We start from the raw sequence: 23,211 nt of genomic DNA, 5'->3' as shown, positions 1-23,211 counted from the left end.
CACTATACCCGTCTGGGCCAGGAGCCTTGTTGTTAGGTAAAGAACCGATAACTCTATGGATTTCTGACTTGGTAATGGGGGAGTTAAGTATTTGTAGTTGAGAAGTGGACAATTTGGGTAGATTGACCTTCTGAAGGAAGCCGTGAATCACAGTTGGTGAGGGTTGGGGGGTAGAGACATCTTCTTTCAGGTTATACAAAGAGCTATAATATGTACTAAATGGGTTAGCAATTTCTTGAGGATTACATATTTTTGTACCAGAGAAGGGATGAAATACGTGGAAGAATTTATTTATTTTTTATTCTATGTCCATATAGTTTATTAACTTGTAATTTGCCAGCCTTGCTTTCGCTAGTGTAGTGGGTCATTTTCATATGCCTGATAGCTCTTTCATATTATAAAGATTGCGGAGATTATTTCTAAGGGTAGAAAATTGAGTGTTTAGAGCAGAAGTGAGTTTGAGTTTATTTTGCGTTTTCAATAGATCTAATATCAGAGAGGAAGGAATCTAAACACTGTTGCCCAGGCCTCTTAACCCTAGAACCAAGTTTAATTAATATGCCTCTCACAAAGGATTTGTGGACATTCCACAACAGGATCTTTAACTGAAGCAGCATTAATCTGAAAGAAGTTGCATTCCAAAAAGCCTTGGTGTCTTGTGTTTGAAGCAATGCTTGGTTTGTTCTCTACAGAAAGGTAGATTGTGGGGCAAGGGAGTCAGCAATCGATAGGGTTATGGAGGCATGGTCCGACCAAGAAATGTCCTTAATTGCGACATCTTGAATTTTCTGATGGAGCCATTTATCAGTCAGGAACAAGTCTATCCTTGAATAAGAATTATGTGATGTGGAGTAGTATGAGTAATCTCTTTCTGTGGTATGTAAACCTCGCCATACAACAAATAAGTCATGGTCATTTAGAAAAGATTGCAGTGACGCTGTTCTATGTCTTTGGGAAGTAGTGGAGTCAGTGTTGGGATCCAGTAGAAGGTTAAAGTCACCGCAAAGTAATAAAGATCCTTGTTTGATTTTATCCACTTTCTTTATTCATTTGTGCAGAAAACGGAGTTGGGGCTTATTTAGGGCATATAGGTTCACAATCGTGTATCTAGCGGAGTTAATGTCACATATGAGAATGATGAATCTGCCTGCTGGGTCTTCTTCATTTGATATCAATTGGAAGGCCAGGGTATCTCTTATAGCAACTATCACGCCTCATTTTTTGCAGGTATTGTGGCAGAAAAGATATGTGAAAAATTGCAATGGTGGCATGGTGGGGGAGACAACTGATGGAAGTTTGTCTCCTGTACACAGAGTATATCCGCTGTGTGTTGTATAGCCTCTTTCCACAGCGACTTTCGCTTAGTAGGATGATTGAGACCCCTAGCATTTATAGATAGGACTTTAATTGACATAGGTTAGTGGTTGAAAAGAGCTGGGACAATAGAAAGAAGACTTACTTGATATCCATAGGTAATAGGCGGCACTGAGGTTAATTCATAGTAGAGTTGATTCAACACTTTTCTTAACACATCAGGGCTCTTGAGTTGTAGGTTAGTTTGCAGCAGTTTGTCAGACTCAAGATGTAAGTGCAAAAAACAAGGCATAAACAAGTCAAAACAAGGTAGCATAGCACATGTTTAACCAGTTCTGGACCGGAAGGATTTGCCCCCTTAATGACCAGGCCATTTTTTTGGAATTCGGCACTGCGTTATTTTATTGGACAATTGCGCGATCGTGTGACGCTGTACCGAAATAGAATTGATGTCCTTTTTTTCCCACAAATAGAGCTTTCTTTTGGTGGTGGTTGATCACCTGTGCGATTTTTATTTTTTGCGCTATAAACAAAAAAAGAGTGACAGATCTGAAAATATTTTTCACATTCTGGTATATACAGTATCTCACAAAATTGAGTACACCCCTTACATTTTTGTAAATATTCTATTATATCTTTTCATGTGACAACACTGAAGAAATTACACTTTGCTACAATGAAAAGTAGTGAGTGTACAGCTTGTATAACAGTGTAAATTTGCTGTCCCCTCAAAATATCTCAACACACAGCCATTAACCACTTCTGGACCGGAAGGTTTTGCTGCTTAATGACCAGGCCCTATTTTGCAATTCAGCACTGCGTTACTTTAATGGACAAATACGCGGTCTTGCAACGCTGTACCCAAACAAAATCAACGTCTTTTTTTTCCCCACAAACAGAGCTTTCTTTTGGTGGTACTTGATCACCTGTGCGATTTTTTATTTTTTGCGCAATAAACAAAAAAAGAGCGACAATTTTGAAAAAAAAAAAAAAACAATATTTTCCACTTTCTGCTATATAGCATTCCCAAAAAAAAATTAAAAAATCAAATTTTTTTAACATTTTAGGCCAATTTGTTTTCTGCTACATATTTTTGGTAAAAAAATCGCAATAAGCGTATTTTGATTGGTTTGCACAAAAGTTATTGCGTTTACTATCTAAGGGTTACAAGATTTATGTAATTTTTATTGTTTTTTATTTTTTACTAGTAATGGCGGCGATCTGCGATTTTTTTTTTTTTTTTTTTTTTTTTTGCGGGACTGCGACATTGCAGCAGGCAGATCGGACCCCTAACTGACATTTTTTACACTTTTGGGGGTACCAGTGATATTACTATAGTAATCAGTGCTAAAAAAATATGCACTGTCATTGTAATAATGCCATTGGCAGGGAAGGGGTTAATGCTATTGGTGATCAAGGGGTTAAATATGACCCTAGGGGAGTGATTCTAACTGGCGGGGGGGGGGGGGTTGGGCTTTTGAAATGATCATAGAGCCATGCGATCCTATATAGCAGGATCGCATGGTCTCTGTGATCATTTCAGAGAGAATGACAGATGGCTGTGTTTACCTCAGCCGCCTGTCCTTCTCTGTCAGCGGGGGGGGAGATCGCCGGTGTCAGACGGCAATCGGAGCCGCCTGACACCTGCACTGGCTTCCCCGCTGACGATCGGGGGTGGGAGCGCGCCTTTGGCTGCGCGCACTCACCCCCTAGTGGCCTCCCAAGCAAATTACGTTTATTAACGTGATTTTGCCTGGGAGAGCCACACTGCCGACGTAAAAAAAAGGCAATGCAGCGACAGGAGGTGGTTAATGTCTAAACTGCTGGCAACAAAAGTGAGTACACCCCTAAGTGGAAATGTCTGAATTGGGCCCAACCAGTCAATATTTTGTGTGGCCACCTTTTTTTTCCAGCACTGTCTTAACCCTCTTGGGCCTGGATTTCACCAGAGCTTCACAGGTTGCCTCTGGAGTTCTCTTCCACTCCTCCATGATGACATCACGGAGCTGGTGGATGTTAGAGACCTTACGCTCCTCCACCTTCGATTTGAGGATGCTCCACAGATGCTCAATAGGGTTTAGGTATGGAGACATGCTTGGCCAGTCCATCATCTTTACCATTAGCTTCCTTAGCAAGGCAGTGGTTGTCTTGGAGGTGTGTTTGGGGTCGTTATCATGTTGGAATACTGCCCTGCCGCCCAGTCTCCGAAGGGAGGGAATCATGCTCTGCTTCAGTATGTCACAGTACATGTTGGCATTCATGGATCCCTCAATGAACTGTAGTTCCCCAGTGCAAGCACTCATGCAGCCCCTGATCACGGCACTCCCGACATGTTTGACTGTAAGCAAGACACACCTGCCTTTGTACTTCTCACCTGGTTGCCGCCACACATGCTTGATACCATCTGATCCAATTACGTTTCTCCTGGTCTCATCAGTCCACAGGACATGGTTCCATTACTCCATGTCCTTTGTCTGCTTGTCTTCAGCAAACTGTTTGCAGGCTTTCTTGTGCATCATCTTTGGAAGAGGCTTCTTTCTAGGACGGCAGCCATGCAGACCAATTTGATGCAGTGTGCGGCTTATGGTCTGAGCACTGACAGCCTGACCCCCCCACCCCTTCAACCTCCGCAGCAATGTTTGCAGCACTCATACGTCTATTTGCCAAAGACAACCTCCGGATATGACACTGAGCACGTACACTCAACTTGCAATGAACATGGCGAGACCTGTTCTGAGTGAAACCTGTCCTGTTAAACCACTGTATGGTCTTGGCCACCGTGCTGCAGCTCAGTTTCAGGGTCTTGGCAATCTTCTTATAGCCTAGACCATCTTTATGTAGAGCAACAATTCTTTTCTTCAGATCCTCAGAGAGTTCTTTGCCATGAGGTGCCATGTTGAACTTCCAGTGACCAGTATGAGAGAGTGAGAGCGATAACACCAAATTTAACACACCTGCTTCTCATTCACACCTGATGCCTTGTAACACTAATGAGTGACATGACACCAGGGAGGGAAAATGGCTAATTGGGCCTAATTTGGACATTTTCACTCAGGGGTGCACTCACTTTTGTTGCTAGCAGTTTATACATTAATGGCTGTGTTGTTATTTTGAGCGGACAGCAAATTTACACTGTTATACAAGCTGTACACTCACTACTTTACATTGTAGCAAAGTGTCATTTCTTGTGACATGAAAAGATATATTAAAATATTTACAAAAATGTGAGGGGTGTACTCACTAACATTCCCCTCCAAAAAAAATCAAAATTTTTCATCCTTTTAGGCCAATTTGTATTCTGCTACATATTTTTGGTAAAAAAAATCACAATAAGCTTATTTTGATTGGTTTGCGCAAAAGTTATCGCGTCTACAAACTAGGGGAAATATTTATGTCATTTTTATTTATTTTTTTACTAGTAATGGCGGCGATCTGCGATTTTTAGTGGGACATTGCGATGGACGGAATCTGACCCGTAACTGACCTTTTTGACACTTTTGGGGGGACTAATGACATTACTGCAGTAATCAGTGCTAAAAATATGCACTGTTTCTGTAATAATGACACTGGCAGGGAAGGGGTTAACCTAGGAGTGATCAAAGGGTTAATTGTGAGCCTAAGGGAGTGTTTTCTAACTGTGGGGGTAGGGACATGTGAAATGATTATAGAGACCTGTAATCCTATATAGAAGGATCACAGGCACTCTCTGATCAATTCAGATAGAAGAAACGGTCAGCTGTGTTTACAACAGCTGACCGTCCTTCTCTCCCAGCGGGGAGCGAATTGTGGGTGCCTGGGGGAAATCACGGCCGCCAACCCGTGGATCGACATCACCGCTGCCTAGTGGGGGCAGGAGCACGCGCTTGCCCCCGAGCATGTCTCCTGTGAACCGACATACCCATATGTCGATTCGTGCAGCTGAGCCAGCCTGCCGCAGTATATATGCAGCAGGCGGGCGGTGAGTGGTTAAAAGGGTGGATCCGAGATCCGTATGCAGTTGCAGTTGAAATCAAAACTGCTCCAGTAGTGTGGGGGAACGGTCCACTGGCTAAAGACTATAATCTGGTAACCCAGGAAGGTTTGAATGGATGACTTATCGTGAATGCACTTAGGAAACAACAGAAGATGTCAGAGGCATTTGGTGCAACTCTGTATCTGGTTTTGGAGGTAGGTTGTTTTTTCTACCTTGCTGTGAGTGCTCAGGAACAATGCCCCAGGTTTTAAGGAGCTGTAAACCTGATTCAATGGAGGAGATCACTGGGTTTTCACCTTCTTTGACCACAAGTAATTTGGTGGGATTGCCCCATTTGTATGTTATCGAGTGGTCACTTAGAGCTTTGATGTTAATGAGCTTCTTATGTAGCTGTATAGTGTATTGGGAAAAATGTGCAAAAAATAAGTGTTTATACAGTGGAGGAAACAGGCACTAGGTGCGAGAGATGGACATTAGCTGATCTTTTATGTGGAAAAAGTGGATGCACATTGGTACATCTCTTGGCAATTTTTCTAGAATAAAAGATGGTTTGGGAATGCAATATATCCTGTCAATGACCAACTCCGAGTCAGGCTTATCTGGCAGCAAGGTTTTAAACAGATCCAAGACATATTGGCGCAGAGCATGTTGCTGGACAGATTTGGGTATACCCCTGATTTTTAGGTTGTTACGCCTAGATCTGCCTTCCAAGTCCGCCAGTTTAGCCTTAATCCACCTTTGGTCATCAGATTGTTCATCCTGCGCATCTATGAGATCATTTATAGTATGGGCAAATTCATCCATCTTGGTCTCAATTTGGTCTACTCTGGCACCCAGGGAGTTACTTTCTTCTGTAAAGTGTTTGGTCAGCTGCATAATATCAGCATGTATGGATCCTCTGAGTGATACTAACATGTCTTTTATGGTAGTATCCATGAGCGGTTGGTTAGAGGTTGGGAAAGACAATATAGAGTCTGGTAGTTCTCTGGTATGATATAGGTAGTCAGGACTGGTTAACTCACCCAGGGATCCTGCTTGATCATCCATCCTAGGTTTAGATTTGGCAGGGCTTCAGCTCAGTGGGGTAGACACTGCAGGTGAAGGAGAGGTTTGCAGAGAGCCATGGAAGGAAGAGTCTCCAGTGCGGATCCTTGTCAGTGAGTGCGCAGTGCCTCGTGAGGAGGATGGAGACCCGGCGCCATCTTGCTTTACTACTCCTCTGATGGACTGCTCCTTCTTCCTGCGTCATGGTAGCGGTGTGACCGGGATGTAGTATGCTTCGCTCACGGCTGAAATCTCGGCCTCCTGGAGTCGCTTGGGGCTGTAATCCCTGGTTAGGTAGCAGAGCTCCGGCGCTACACAACCATTTGGCTTGTGCGCTGGCCACACCCCCGTGTCCTCATGTTTAATATAAGACTAGAACACAACACTAGAATTATTCATATCAAGCTGATCTCTTTAAGGACAAGTGTCAGCTGGTTTTGTTTGCTTCAGAACTGCTTATCTTCTTAGTCCAGTCTAATGGAATGAAAAAGAAGCTTCAGCAAGTTAAACACGGGTCAGATGAACCTGCAGTGAATTCTTAAGGATCTCTATAGCATCCCAATTTGATGATAAAAGCACACTGCATTGGCCAATAGAAAGCCCATTGACAAAAGCCCTTAATTCTACATCAGAATAACAAGGACCATTGATTTTATTTAAACTTGAATCTATCATATCTTAACAGAGTTCATTCGTGAAATTTTCATTACATTTATTTTTTTTTTTCAATTCAAAATTGTGCAGTGAAAGGCACTGGGAAATTATCTATTCTTGTGAAGTAAGGGCACTTGCTTCTAAAACATGGTATATGTAATGTGGATTTTGAAAATGCAGCTAGCAGTCAATTGCATTTTATTTTTTAGATTGTGTCTAAGTATCTGTTGTTTTTATCAACTGTATTTCTAAACTGTAAATTGGAATGTGGGTAGGTACATAAGCAATGTCCTAATATTACCATCATTCTATTGTAAATAACAATATTATTCATTTGCTGAGTTTGCACTCTCCATGTGTGGAATGCAATATGAATGAAATTCATTTCAGGCTTACAGTACATTAGTAATTAAGTGCTGAGTTTTAGAACTGCTCTCTTTGAAGTAAATGATGTCCCTGCAAGAAAGGAGCAGATGGGGCAATATTCATGAGTCATTTGAAATTCCGATTTTTGAAACAGGTTGGGACAGATTTAAAGTTTCTCATTTTAGAGAGCAAGCTGATTTTTGCTGAGCTACAGTCTCAAATGATTCATTGTTGTTTTCTTCAAAAGTGATCCACATTAACTATAGAATAGCAAACACAAAAATCAATAATCCGTGAACTATTGTATTAACTAGGAGAAAATATGAAAGGAAAAAGAAGAATACGTTCAGTATTCCCCAAACATTTTTTTAAAAGTATACCTATTATACTATTATATAGATAAGATTATTATTCTTAAACTTTTTACTGAACTGTAAACCAGGCATATATATTTGCCTGCATATACCTCTAGTAGTCTTCATAATTGCCCTAAAAGACCCGGAAATACAGGGCACTCAGTTATGCAGACCCTAGATTAGTCTGTCATAGTAATACTCTAGGCTGATTCCCACAACTCACTGAGGGTTTCTCAATAAGGTGGTTGGCCAACTGACCGATTTTGGGGTGGGTGAGATAGATGGGTGGCAATCAAGACTTGACTTTCAAAGCTGAAATGGGGATCAATATTAACTTATTAGTATTTGGGATCATGTGAAATAACCAACCTGGATTAGAGGTTTTTATATATGATTAATATACATGTGGTCCTAAAATCTTTTACTTACTAGATACCATATACTGTATATAATTCTTGTTTTATATAATTTAATTAGTGTGCATGTCTTACATACACAGTCTTTTGGCCTCATTCACACAGGTGTAAAGAATAGGCATTTGGTTAGCATTATTAAATCTTTCCAAACGCTTTGCAAGGTGGTCTAGTACACTTCTCATTTTTGCATCACTGCGCAATATTTTTGAACTTGCCTGCCTCTATACGAGTCACTGTCAAGTCAAGTTCTTAATTTCCTAAAGTGTTTGGGATACATTTGTGAATGGCTATGGTAAGACTCCTTCCTTTCTACCCTTCCACCTCAAAACAGGCTTTTCAAAGGTGTCAGTCTCAACACTCATGTAAACTTAACCTTTTAGTATCTTTTATTAAATAACAAAAACTGTCTGTGCTAGTGTAGACATACTAATGTACTGGTTCGAGGCATCAAAGAAAAATACCTTTTTAAAAATGTCTGCCTTTTTGCTGAAGCTGAGAAAAAATTGTTGGGGCTCATGTATGTAAGTGGCAGCAAAGAAAACTGGAATAGTAGTAAAACTATTTCCTAAAACAACAAGTCAGATTTATTTTACTTTCTTTATCGTACATCACGGCACACAGAGCAACCATATTATTCCTTACTCATAGGGTAATGCTTCATCTACAGGTTGTTGGACACTGGCAAAAAAAGACAGGAAGTCCTCCCCTATATAACCCCTCCTATGCAGGAAGTACTTCATTTTTTTTTACAAGTGTCTGAAAGTAAAGGTGACTAATGTGTAGCTCTGCACAAGCACTACCAGATGCTCAGATGGGTCTAGTTTGGTTTAAGAGATTGGTGTTATTCTGATCCGTTCCTATGGCTATTTTGCTTAAATGAATGCCCCGGACCCTTGGCATGCGGTGACTCCCTGTAATGGTGCCTTTCAGTGCTGGACCTTGTGGATACGGAATCGTACACAATAAGACCTGACCAAGGAGTATCCAGTAAGGTACTGTACAGGTCCAGGGCAGTGGAGCCTAGGCAAGGGGTAGTAGTTCCTGAGGGTCTGCTTAGACATTGCCTGACATGTTGGGTGAAGATCTACTACAGACAGATCCTGCGGCGATATTGGCCCTTATTTTTTTAAGTTTGCCCTTATTTTTTATATATTTGGGTGCCTCTTCTTCGACTCCCCACTGGAGGGCAGTGATATGTTTTTTTCTGTTAATGCACAGTAAGCTCTCCCAATTTGCTGCTTTGCTGTAGACTCTGAAGCCCTTGTCCAGCCTTCATAAGATTGTTTTAGATTTATCTTGCTTCTTCCTGCCTTCATTAAGTAACACCCCCGCCATTATTAGAAACTTGCACCCGTGCGCAGTGGTAGTGCACGTGGTCATGCAGTTGTGTGCGTACGAAGTTCAGCTGGCAATATCATTTAGCATGGAGAAGCTGGTCTTTTATGGCTTGGACAGAGCAGTAATAGTTGGGAGGCACTACAGTCACTGAGAGGCTGTGTGAAGGCACAGAGCAGGTTTGTAATTTGCAGCGTTATGAGGTTTGCGGAAGGGGCTCTTGCAGCAGGTTGGAATCTTTTAAAATGTAACCAGTACACTTGTTCTGTTAGCACAGATTTCCTCTCAGCTGTATTAGAGCTGCCTGTTTCTTGGCACAGGTCCCATAAATTTTTGAACAGGCTTTAAAAAGGAGAGAGGTTGCAGCACAGCTAGGGAGGGTGTACAGTTGCCTCCATCAGTTCGAGGACACTAGACATAGCCCTGCTGATGCAGTTTCCCTGAAAGATCTAGGGGCATAGCATGGTTTGGAGTCCCTATGCATATTTGTTCTTGTGGCTACTAAAGGCACATCAGCTATAGCCTCTTCTTATTATAGAGAGATGGGTGGCTGAAAAGGTAGAGTAGATTGTGTGGGAGCCCCAGACCTGCCTCTACAAGTCAGTAGAATCCTCATTAGAGGTTTTCTGAACCAGGGTGCCCTAGGGTCAGAGTGTTCTTGAGGCCAAGGGGCTTTGGTGAACTTACTGTTTGAGTTTGTCCACATAGATTGCATTTCCACTTCCTGAGTCTGATTCTCTGAAGATCTAGCCCTGGGTTCTTGGGACAGATGCAAAAATCCCAGGGGTTTTCCTTAGACGCTCATTTTGGAGGAGGTAATATTTGCACAATGCTCACCCAAAAAAAGGTGTTGTTCCTCCTGAAAAGTTTGCTCTGCTGTATCCTGTGGTTTTAGAAATGGAGTTTGCTCTCCATGATGTGGCTGATCTGATCTTAAAAAAAAACTGACATGACAGCAATTAGGAGGTTCAAAACATTGCTGAAGGCCTCTTGTATCTTTGGCAGGGGCTGCCACGCAACCAGCAGTAGCATTGATAGGTGTCTGTCAAGATATCAAGGCCCACATGAAGCATCTGTCTAGGAACCTGGATTCTGCACGCAGTGAGAGTGACTTAAGGAAAGACTTAGCAAATTTACCTCAGGCCCTCTGTTTTGCTGTGGATGCCCTAAAGGATTCAAATAAACAGATTTCATGCTTAGGCCTTTGTCCATTCACATGCATTGAATACTTTGGCTGAAATGCGGGTTGGCAGAGTTACCTTCTATAAAACTTTAACACATTTGCCTTTTGATGGGGAATGTCTGTTTGGATTTCAGTTGGAAAAGGTACATCCAGAGATTCGGGGGGGGGGGGGGACAGTTTTTTTCCACCTCTCAAGAAGAAGGGTAAGAGCACAGGCCGCAGAGAGTGTGAGGGTTCTTCTTCTACAGCAGGCTCATAAAGAAAGTACTTTTGTTGCTCACTGACCTCGTCCTCCAGAGCGAAGCCTCCAAGTCCTTCCTAGTTTCACTTTCAATGAAGTTGCACCTATTCGCTCAGGTGGGGAGATATTTGCAGGCATTTGCAGAAGTGTGGCAGGAGGAGATTGTGGACAAGTGTTTTTCTTGTGCAAATACTCATCACTACAAGCTGGAATGCTGAAAATTTTCTCCTCAGCGTTTTATGCTTTCAAATGTTCTATGAATCCGCAAAAAAGGTTATTCCTAGTGCAAGCTTTTGATCACCTGCCTGCTTAGGGAGTAATCATACCAGTTCCAGAACAGGGAAAGTTTCTCTATTTTTATTCAAACCTGGTATGGTTCCAAAACCAAATGGCTCTTCTCCAGTCAGGGGATATCCTGGAGTCAGTAAACATAAAGGGTGCCTTCTTACATGTCCCAATCTTTCTGCTTCATCAGAGGTTTTTGCAGTTTCCAATAGAAAATCTACATTGTCAATGGCTCTGCAAGTGTTTACGAAAAGTCCTCGCCCCGATTCTAGGCCTTTTTGAGGATGCCATGGGGTGCCCACTTTGGAATACCTGGATGTTTTGTTGTAAGACCACAAGCTGGTCTACATTTCACACCTTTACAGCATCTTATCAAATTAAGGTATACGCTGCTGAGAAAACTGGTTTTGTTTGTTTATATGCTGGCCGATTTAAAGATTCTTTTTGGCATGTCAATTGTGGCTGTGTTTCCTTGCCCTCATGAACATTGTTTTTGGACATCCTATGAGTAAGAAATAATATGGTGGCTCTGTGTTCCCGAGATGTAACTTTGTGGTCCCGAGATGTAACTTAAGAAAACTGTATTTTTTGTACTTATCTGTAAAATCCATTTCTTGGAGTACAACACGGGACACACAGAAATCTCTCCCTTCTGTGTAGTGGTCCATTGCTTGCTACAAAACAGTGCTTGCGGTATAGGAGAGGTTATAAAGGAGAATCCTGTGTGTAAGGTAGAATATGGTGGCCCGCATCCTGTGATGTACTTCAAATAAAAAGACTTTACAGGCAAGTACAAAAAAAAAATGTTTTGGTGAGTAAAGGACTTCTGTCAGTAGCTATAGTCACTAGGTCCACTTTTTTGTCCACTTTTCCTTGCTTCTGCTTTCATTAATCTGCACACTTGTGCCCAGGGGCATCAAAATAGGGTCCCTTTACAAACTCATTATAGGACTCTTAGGTTTTCTGCCTTCAGTTATGAAGGCTTTTCTTCTTTTGAGATTCTTTTGAGATTTGCTGCCTTAAAGCTGTCTTTACATGCAGTCTGATTGTACAATCCTGTTTAGGTTTATCAACACCTATGTAGTGTAAGAGCCTGCTGTTTGGATACAGACTGAATGGGAATATTGATTAGAAAATGCATCAACCCTAGCCCATATTCTAGCTCTGCGTTGCTGGTTCCCACCAGTCAAATGGTCTGCTTTGGTGTATGGTGACTAATACACTAATAACTGTATCTATGGAAATAAGAGTCAAGATAACAGGCAGATATGTTTTGGCTCCAGTCATATTAATTAAGAAAATTGCATTGGCCAAACATAACCAACATGGCCTGTTACAGAGTTTTGCAATATCGGTTGACTAGGGGTGTTTATTGCAATCTGCTGATGGTGCCATTGGAATAAAGATTGTGACAATGATAATCCTCTTATGCTTGTGGGTACCTTAAAGCCGACCAAACATGGAACTGGACAAAATATCGATCCATGTATGGGAAGGCTGGTTGTCTACAAATTGATCTATTATTCCACTTGTGTACAACCAGCCTGCTGGGAAAATTTCCCCTGATTAGTGCTGATGAGTGTATTCTGAAAGCGGAGCAATCTCCTTGCTGTCGGAATACAAATACTCAGCGGGAGGAATTCCCTCATCCACATTGAGAGTGTGGACGGGGGGTCAAGTCATTTTTTTTTTCCATTCATTCCACTGGTTGAACGAAAAAAAAAAGACTGGTATATGGTCAGCATAAGAGATGCCATTGATTTGTAGACTGTTCACTTATCTCTGTGTATTGTATTTATGTGTTTTTCAGCTTATTGCAAACGCCATTATTTTCATATGTGGGAATCTGATGGGGGCATTCCACAAGTACCACATGCTAGATGCCTCGAGAGACCTGTACAGCTATACTGTGAAACGTATTGAAGTAAAGATGAAACTTGAAATGCAAAAGAGGCAACAGGTAAGATATTTTTTTTTTTGCTTTTTTGCATGTGAGATTGCTTATGTTCCATATTTATAAATATATATGCAGTGTGTATATATATATATATATATATATATATATATATATATATATATACATATATATATTATATATATATTATGCAACGCTGTAAAGCCTTGTTAACCATTTGACCTCTGGAAGATTTACCCCCCTTCATGACCAGGACATGTTTTGTGATATGGTGGTGCGTTAGTTTAACTGACAACTGTGTGGTTATGCAACGCTGTACCCAAATAGAATTTATGTGATTTTTTCCCCCACAAACAAAGCTTTCTTTTAGTGCTATTTGATCATCACTGTGTTTTTTATTTTCTGTGCTATAAACAAAAAAATACTAATCATTTTGAAAAGAAAAACAATATGTTTTACTTTCTGCAATAAAACATATCGAATAAAAAGGTTTAAAAAATCTAATTTCTTCAAAAATGTAGGTCAATATGTATTCTGCTACATATTTTTGGTAAAATCCCAATAAGTGCATATACAGTGGGGATCGAAAGTTTGGGCACCAAAGGTAAAAATTTGTATTAATGTGCATAAAGAATCCAAGGAAAGATGGAAAAATCTCCAAAAGGCATCAAATTACAGATTAGACATTCTTATAATATGTCAACAAAAGTTAGATTTTATTTCCATCATTTACACTTTCAAAATAACAGAAAACAAAAAAATGGCGTCTGCAAAAGATTGGGCACCCTGCAGAGTTAATATCTTGTACTGCCCCCTTTGGTAAGTATCACAGCTTGTAAACGCTTTTTGTAGCCAGCCAAGAGTCTTTCAATTCTTGTTTGAGGTATCTTTGCCCATTCTTCCTTACAAAAGTCTTCCAGTTCTTTGAGATTTCTGGGCTGTCTGTCACGCACTGCTCTTTTAAGGTCTATCCATAGATTTTCAATTATGTTGAGGTCAGGAGATTGTGAAGACCATGGCAAAACCTTCAGTTTACGCCTCTTGTTGTAATCCCCCGTGAATTTCGAGGTGTGTTTAGGATCATTATCCATTTGTAGAAGTCATCCTCTCTTTAATTTCAGCTTTTTCACAGATGGCATAAAGTTACCATACAAAATTTGCTGAAATTTTATTGAATCCATTTTTCCTTCTACTCGTGAGATGTTCCCTGTGCCACTGGCTGCAATACAACCCCAAAGCGTGATTGATCCACCCCCATGCTTAACAGTTGCTTAACAGAGGTTCTTTTCATTAAATTCTGTGCCCCTTCTTCTCCAAACGTACCATTCCAGCCAAAAAGTTAAATTTTAACCTCATCGGTCCACAGAACTTGTTTCCAAAATGCATCAGGCTTGTCTATATGTTCATTTGCAAAGTTCAAATGCTGATTTTTGTGGTGAGGACGTAGAAGAGGTTTTCTTCTGATGACTCTTCCATGAAGACCATATTTTTACAAGTATCTCTTTATAGTGGAATAGTGTACCACAACTCCAGTGTCTGCCAGATCTTTCTGGAGGGATCGTGCAGTCAAATGTGGGCTTTGAATTGTTTTTCTCACAATCCTGCGAGCTGTTCTGTCTGATATTTTTCTTGGTCTTCCAGATCTTGCTTTAACTTCCACTGCTCCTGATGACTGCCATTTCTTCATTTCGAACAGAGGATATTGACCTCTGAAAACGCTTTGCTATCTTCTTATAGCCTTCTCCAGCTTTGTGAGCATCAACTATTTTCAGTTTCAGTTTTCTAGACAACTGCTTAGAAGATCCCATGGTGCTGATTGTTGGGGCAAGGTCAGATGAGTCTGGGCATTCAAAACCTTTGAGATTGACATCACCTGGTCTTTCAAGACGATGATTGAGAACAATCCATGACACTGGCAGGTCTCAGCCTTGCAAAGGGGGCAGTGCATGCTACAAATTCTGCAGGGTGCCCAAACTTTTGCAGACGCCATTTTTTGTTTTCTGTAATTTTGAAAGTGTCAATGATGGAAATAAAATCTAACTTTTGTTGACATATAAGAATGTCTAATCTGTAATTTGATGCCTTTTGGAGATTTTTCCATCTTTCCTTGGCTTCTTTATGCACATTAATACAAATTTTTACCTGGGGTGCCCAAGCTTTCGATCCCCACTGTATAGTCTGGTTTGTGCAAAAGTTATAGCATCTGCAAACTATGTGATATATACTGGAATTGTATTTATGTATAGGGGACTGTGATTTTGCAGCGGACAGCTTTGACACTTTTAGGAATCAGCGGCACTAATACAGTGATCAGTGCTAAAAATATGAACTGTCATTGTACTAATGACACTGGCTTGGAAGGGGTTAAACACCTAGGGTGATCAAAGGGTTAAATGTGTGCCTAGCCAGTGTTTTTGTGTACTTTCTGTTCTGCTTTTATGTGATGGATTTTCTTTTCTTGCTTTGCAGGGAAAGAAAATCCATCACATTCCCCCTGTCAGGACGGAACTCTGCCTTGTCTTGTCTCCTTGACAGTCAGCGGGTTTTGGCTAACATCCATGGGCTGGCAGCCACTGATCGGCTTCTGCTGTGACTAATCACAGCAGAAGTGGCGCATGCGCCCCTTACGTGGGAGTGCAGAATCATGTACGGTATATATACATGTGATTCTGCACAGAATGGCCGCCCTTTAGCAGTAAATCTGCTATAGGCCGGTCATTAAGTGAACAACATGGGCTTCAGCTTGTATAAGAGAAAAGTGTATGGCAAGCTCTGGCAAAGCTTTCAGCAGCTTACTTAAAGTGTATCTAATGGAAAAACAAAAATATAATAGATTGCAGGTTACCAATCCTAGATTATATAGCTGCAAGAGTTTTAATTATTTCAGGGTTTTTCCCTTGTATTTTAGCTTGGTAATTCTGCAAATAGCACACTTAAGCCAGGCATATAAGGAGCAAATTTCCCAGGAGAGGAGGATTGGGGCTGCTCTGTGCAAAACCATTGCACAGAGCTGGAAAGTTTAACATGTTTGTTATTAAAAAGATATCCTTTAGAATTACTTTAAAACTTTTAAAGCACTACTCAGCTTCAGTTTGGGCAGGTTAAGCACAGATCTTAATGGGAGCACTGACTACAGTAGGTTCTACAAATTATACAAGACTTCTGCTAGAGTGGAACATGCAAAATGAAAATTAGGTATGGAGCTTCACTTCCCTGTATTGAAAAGTGGGCTGGCAGTTCATACATGGAACACTCTTCAGATAAGTTGTTGAAGAGTTGTTCATTTTTGCTGATGCTCCTATGATAAAGGTTTAAAAAGAAATGGACAGCTTTTATAGGGGTACCAGCCCAGAGGCCATGGCCTTATTTTTAGACCTTTTTCAGAGTGGTGTGAGCCTAAATGAACTTTATTTATAGAACCAAGTCTCCCTGCTGTGCTCTGCAGTAGTCAAACTAACCTGGAGATAAAACCGGTATCTCTGCCAGCCAGTCTGTCTTTTCTTGGAATTGCTACTATTGGGCCTCATGAACACTACAGCTGCTAAACTGAAGTTTAGGAGCAGTTGTGCATTTTTTACAGCAGCCCCTGAACTCTCCTCTGTTATCTTATGTGTAAGGCTTCATGTACACGGAACGTTTGAAAACCTCTCTGAGGGGAGGAACCTGTGAATGGCGCACGCAGGGAGCCTGAGCTAGGAGCTCCATGCGCCCATTCCTCCATGCAGTGGCGCCTGTAACTTCCTGAGGCCAGCTCAAAGCCCCCCCCCCCCACCCCCCAGCTCACCCCCTTTACCTGGCTCAGTAGAGTCTCCTCTCCCCTCTTTGTACACTACCGCATAGAATTAATTGTCTGGTGAACTGTCTGGTGAACGTATTAAGTTGTATGAGGGTCACAGAAATACCTTAGGGGCCTGAAAATTTAAGGGGACAAAATATAAAAATATGAGAGGCAAAACAGCAAGAGGAGGAGCGACTGAAAAATCACCTAAGATAACCTCAATTAAAAAAAAATGGCCAAAGAAGGAGGCCCAGACAAGCAGGCCCCGGAAAAACAACAGGGCTCCCGTGGTAAACAGACAGAAGGGAAAGAAAAAAGTGGAGAAAGTAGATCATCAACGGGCATAACTATTCCTGGACAACTGAGAGAGAAGCAGGATTTAGAGAGCGATTCTGAGATGGCTTACTTGACAGAACAAAATATGGATACTCATTTGCCTACAAAAGTAGAAATGGCAGCCATGTTTACAGCCTTAGAAAAGTCCTTAAAAGCAGGAATAACAACAATACATAATGACCTGGGCCATTTATTGACATGGGTTGAAGAAATGGAAAAGGAACAAGAAGAGTACACGCAGACAATAAACAAGTTAAGGGGAGAGATGAGCGAGTGAAGGATGGAACAGAGGAACCTGGCATATGAATTGAAGGACCGAGAAAATAGAAACAGAAGGAAGAACTTCAGAATACGGGGCTTACCAGAACCTACCAATGGAGAGGATCTAATGGAGAAAATTAGGAAAATATTTAACCCAATATTAGATAGAAGAGAAGATGAACAGATAAAGATTTAGGTCAGAAGATCAATGGGAACACCTGTGGAAGCCCCGAGGGACATAATTGTAAGGTTCCAGAATTACAGCGAGAAAGCCAGAATTTGGGAAAGCCTGAAATGAAAGCACCGCTAAAATATGAAAATGGTAATTTATAGATCTTTACAGACCTGTGTAATGAAACAATAAGCAGAAGGAGAATGTTAAAACCACTTCTGGAGTCATTGCAAGTTCATGGTGCTAGGTACAACTGGGGCTTCCCAGCATGTTTGGTGGGCCGGAGGGAAGGTCGTGTGGCAAGACTGAGATTCCCTGAAGAAATGCAGGACTTCTGTAAAAAACTGTAAATCCCTATAATAAATATCCCAGGATGGCCTAAAGATGGGACGAAAGACAAAGCTCAAGAAGAAGAACACTGGCAATTGGCCTCTAAGAAAAGGAACTGATCTGTAAAGAGAAGCAGTAACTAGAGTAAACAAATATCGAGAGGATATTTCGCAGGAGGGGTTGGGGGTGGGGGGCTATAGGGGAGGAAAGGGAGGGAATTAGGAAACTAAGGATGGCGAACTGAACTAACTAGCAGGCTCTGAGTCTCATTCCAACAAGAAGGGTAAGGGAACTAATGAGCACATTGGACAGAGTTCCACCCAAGGGAAAAAAGAGTAGAGTGGCGAGGAGCGCCCAAGGAGAGCACTGTAACCCACTCAGGGACCTGGAGATGGTTAAACCTACAACACGGCAGGACCAGCTGGGGAAATATTGGGGGTGTGAGGAAGGAGAAGGGGAGAGGAGGGAATGGGAAGGGAGGTTGGGAATTGGGTGGGAGAGAGAGGGGAGGGAAGGGGTTGGAATCAAGAAGAAGGAAATTTTGTGTTGAATTTGTTAAATTTACTTATTGATGTTGTTTCCCCTTTTGTTCTCTGGGTCAGACTCCCTAGAATGACTCTTAGAAAATGACTTCATAACCACATTCAGCTCAGACTGATAGCAGGGAGGAGACGAGGTAAAATACCGGAGGTGAGAGGGGAAGGAGAAACGAAAGAACTTAGCCGACACGCTGCTAGCATAGTATTTTTACAGGAGACGCATATTGCAGATTCAAACGTGAAATTCTATTCAAAATACTACCTGGTCTAGTATAATGTAGATTCACTGACCAGGAGAGCTAAGGGGGTAGCGATTGGCATAGCAAAGGATGTTAGCTTTACTCTGGTAGAAAGGATGGTAGACCCAGAAGGATGATATATCTTCCTGAAGGGCCAACTACAGGGTATGGACTGTACAGTGGCAAATATACTGCCCAATTAAAAACCCGAAAGAATATTTGATTAAAATATTAGAGAAGTTGATGCAGTTTAAAAGGGGCAAATTAATTCTGGCGGGAGACTTTAATTTCTGTATGGATCCACTCCTGAATTGTACATCACATGCTCAGGTGACAGGAAGTCACCAGCTCAGGAGGGTAAGGAAAAAGTTACACCACTGTCAGCTGGTAGACGCATGGAGAATCCAACATCCGAGGGAGAGGGATCACTCCTTCCATTCCCACCTCCAAGGAAAAACGGAGACTTTAGGCTTCTTTCCATTAAAAATGTATTTTTGGCCTGCAACATCCCTTTAAACGTGCTAGCAAATTTGCTATTTCCTAGAACAGTACTTACCTCATTGCATGTGATCACACACTGCTCTTCTAGGAGTCTACAAACATCAATTCACACATAATATGTGAAATATCACCAGAAAAGGCGCTGATCCACTATACAGTCCCAGCTTGCTGTGGTGTGCGTCTATCAGTTCGTGGTCGTAGCAGCTCCTCCAATTATCCACTGGGTGAAGGACTTGATCAAAAAACACAACTGCAAATGGGAGACAAATAGAGCACATTTGACCTCGAGTAGTAAGGTTTAATAAGAGACCCACAGCACAAGACTATACAATTGCACTCACATATTCCATCTGAAAGACAGGCGCATCTGCAAAAGCCTTCTCCTCCTCTCCCTCCCGGGTGGCCTACGGTCCACCCTGCAGCTTACATCCAGCTCGGGACACCGCTGCTGCCAACTCATCCGTCTTCGTCTTCCTCCGGTCAATTGAATTCAGATGCAAATGACTCATCCTGGTCTCTGAGGAAATAGGTGCGCTGTGGTCCGACATGCAGGAACTCGGCGGGGAGACCGAAGGAAGACGAAGACGGATGAGTTGGCAGCAGTGGTGTCCCGAGCTGGATGTAAGCTGCAGGGCGGACCATAGGCCACCCGGGAGGGAGAGGAGGAGAAGACTTTTGCAGATGTGCCTGTCTTTCAGATGGAATATATGACTATTGTGCTGTGTCTCTCTTATTAAATGTTACTACTCGAGGTCGGCTGTGCACTATTTGTCTCCCATTTGCAGTTGTGTCTTCTAGGAGTCTAGAATTACTTTCTGTTCAGGACCTTCCTCACTCTACCTTCACTTCCCCATATATAACGTTTTATGTAATTGCTGGGTAGAAGCAAAGGGAAATACTGTAAGAGTGTCAGTTAGGTGCCAGCTCTGAATCTGCTGGGGCTGTTGACATCACAATTAAGATGGCGATATCCAGGCTCAGTCACAGAGTTTCTGGTTGTCTAAACAAGGGGGGGGGTACTTTTACAGGTAAATAACATGCTTAAATTCCTTTAAGCCCCGGTTTAGTGCGATCGCGGAGATGGCATGTTATTCTGAGCGCACTGCTCCTAAATTCCATGCAATCTCATGTGCGGTGCAATTTTCAGCCATACACTTTATATGGCTGAATTCGCACCGCATCCGCACTAAACTCGCACATGAGGCTTTTTGTTATCCACAGCAAAATCGGATCGCATAGTGGTTCACACTAGTGCGATCCGATTCTGTGCGAACTTGCAGATTGCACTGCGATATGCGATCGCAACTGGGGGTGTCGTTAACTTTTAATTGACACCCCCTGCGTATCGCATATGGCAGTGTGAACTGCCAGAGGTGCGGATGCGATGCGGGATCAAGCGGCATATTCGCAGCGTTCCCACATTGCACAAATGTGAACCGGGATGCCTATATAATCTTATGGGAAGATTGTGTTGAAATTAATGGTTTGACTAAATATATAACATATTTGTTTATTTGTTTATTTTTCAACCTTTACTTTAGCAAATATTCCCACTTATTTTCACCATATTTTTACTAAGTTAAAATTTGTTTTAGAGATAGCTTTCTCCATTAATACATTTTTCTTTCAGTTTATGCTACTATAAATCTAAATAAATCCACAGTTTTCTCTTCTATGAGTGCTTGTACAACTTGCCCACTTCTCTCCCCGATGTCTCTCGGGATACTTTCCTATCCAAAATCTCAGAATACATCTCTAACACAGCGCTTCCTACCCTCTCTCCATCTGTAGTGGCCGACCTGGATCAGCCTTTTTCTGAGGAGGAATTGTTAGGGGTCACCTCCACACTTAAACCCAATAAAAGCACAGGTCCAGATGGATTTACGACCAAGTTCTATACATTTTTTTAGGGTCCTCTTTCTTCTTTCCTTACTAAGACCTACAATGCTATCTCTGGTAATTTGGCTTTCTCTGTCCAAGCCTTGGAATATCACATCAGTCTTACCCAAACCTGGCAAGGATTCATTGTTATGTGGTAGCTACCACCCTATTTCCCTTGCTAATATTGATATACGCATTTATTCCAAAATGATTGCCAATCGCCTCACGCCCCTTCTTGCATACCTTATAAACCTCGACCAGGTCGGGTTTACACCAGGTCGGGAAGCCTGTGATAACACCTTGAAAACCATCTCTTTAATTGAATACGCTCAAAGCGTAGTTTGCAGCCCTATCTGTTATCGATGGATGCCGAAAAGGCATTCGACCGTGTTCACTGGGATTCCCTTAAGGCTACTCAAATGGGACTGGGACCTATAATTCTCCAAAAAATGTTGGCTCTTTACAGTAATCCTTCTGCGAGAATATGCTGTAATGGAATCCTCTCAGACCCAATGGTATTTTGAAACGGAATTCGCCAGGGATGCCCCCTTTCTCCCCTCTTATACGTTTTGACCATGAAACACCTTGCCGTGGCCATCCGCAATAACCCAGATATTAAGGGTATTAAAGATGATCTTCTTCTTTATATTTCTTCCCCTCTTACTTCTCTCCCTTCGCTAATGAAGGAATTTGCAGACTTTGGACTTGTGAGTAATTTTAAAGTTACCTTGGATAAGTGTAAGATTCTGGTACCTTTGGTACCCTTCCAGCCCATTTCTTCCGCATTGCGTTCCACCATTTAGGTAGGTGGAACGCATATAGCTACCTGTCCCTTTAATTCTCATGACGTCATCACTAGGCGCCGCTCTGAGCGGCTATTTCAATCGCCGGCTTTCACTCACAAGGTGTTCGTGCAAACCGCTTGTTATTCAGCCTTGTCTGACGCTTCCGAAGCCTCCAGCTATTTCCTGTATCTCGCTACTGATCCTGTATCTCGCTACCTGATCCTTATCTCATTACCGGACCCCTCATCTCTCTAAACCAACTAGTGATAAGTACCCCACAGGGGATTCCTTCCTATCAACTTACACTATCTACTCTTGCATACTAAAGACTGTTGCTATCTATGCATTACTATTTCTATCATCTGCACTGTTACATAGATTGTTAGCTCTTGAGTCTACTACCATCTATATCCTTGCACTGAGTTAGCAATTCCTGTACACTTCATCTGCTGTCCCCTACCACCTGTTATTTGTACATGATTGCTAACCTATCTGCATACTACCTATCACCATCTGCTAACACTCCTGAACATTACTATTGAGTGCCTATCATTGCTATCACTACTCACGCCTGTCCTTTCAGCACATCACCTCTATACTATCGTATACAACCTATCACTCCAGGAACATCTTATCTGAGTGTCTGTATATTTGCATGCTGAGGCAGGCTGGGCCACAATGATGAGTCTGGAGAGTTGGATATGGTGATTCAACACATCTCTACACGACTACTGAGTGGAAATTCTGCAGCTGCAAATCCAGTTCACTAAACAAACCCCGGAGCGTTACAGATTGCACGAACCAGAAAAAAAAATGGATTCAGCAGAATTAGCCACTCATGTGTTACAACTAACACAAAAGGTAGATGCATTAATCCTTTCCCTTGCCGAAGTGAAAAATGAAAACCAGACTTTGAGACAGCAGATAGCCCGTGTTTCACAGCTCACTGCTGCTCAGCCTCGTGAGCCCAAAATAAACCCTCCTCTAGTGTTTACAGGTGATCGGAAAAAATTTCGTGAATTTAAAAACGCATGTCAATTGCTTTTTAATTTAAAACCTCGTACTTACACTACAGACAAATTAAAGTCTGCACCACTATCTCATACTTGTCGGGTGATCCACGGGCTTGGGCAGACTCTCTCTTTGAGAAAAATGACCCTCTTCTTAACTCCTATCCTTTATTCTTAGCAGAACTCGCTAGCTTATATGAAGACCCAAATAGGCAGAGTACTGCTGACAGCCAATTGAGGGCTTTAAAACAAGGAAGGAGACCTGTTGAAGACTTCGTAGCAGAGTTCAAAAGATGG

General features: G+C 41.9%; 1 protein-coding gene across 1 annotated transcript in view; it reads left to right on the top strand.

Annotated features, from left to right (window-relative positions):
- The window catches only part of ADCY7 (adenylate cyclase 7), a 275,475-nt gene that overhangs the window by 147,210 nt on the left and 105,054 nt on the right, over window positions 1–23,211 (top strand). Inside the window, exon 4 of the mRNA XM_082270019.1 lies at window positions 12,978–13,127. Coding sequence (XP_082126145.1) covers window positions 12,978–13,127 — 150 coding nt within the window. The remainder of the gene's footprint in view (window positions 1–12,977; window positions 13,128–23,211) is intronic.

This window comes from Pelophylax lessonae (assembly GCF_965119305.1).
Source record: "Pelophylax lessonae genome assembly, chromosome: 10".
NCBI lineage: Eukaryota > Metazoa > Chordata > Amphibia > Anura > Ranidae > Pelophylax > Pelophylax lessonae.
The sequence above is the reverse complement of the archived record's forward strand: the minus strand, read 5'-3'. Positions and strand labels throughout refer to the sequence as shown.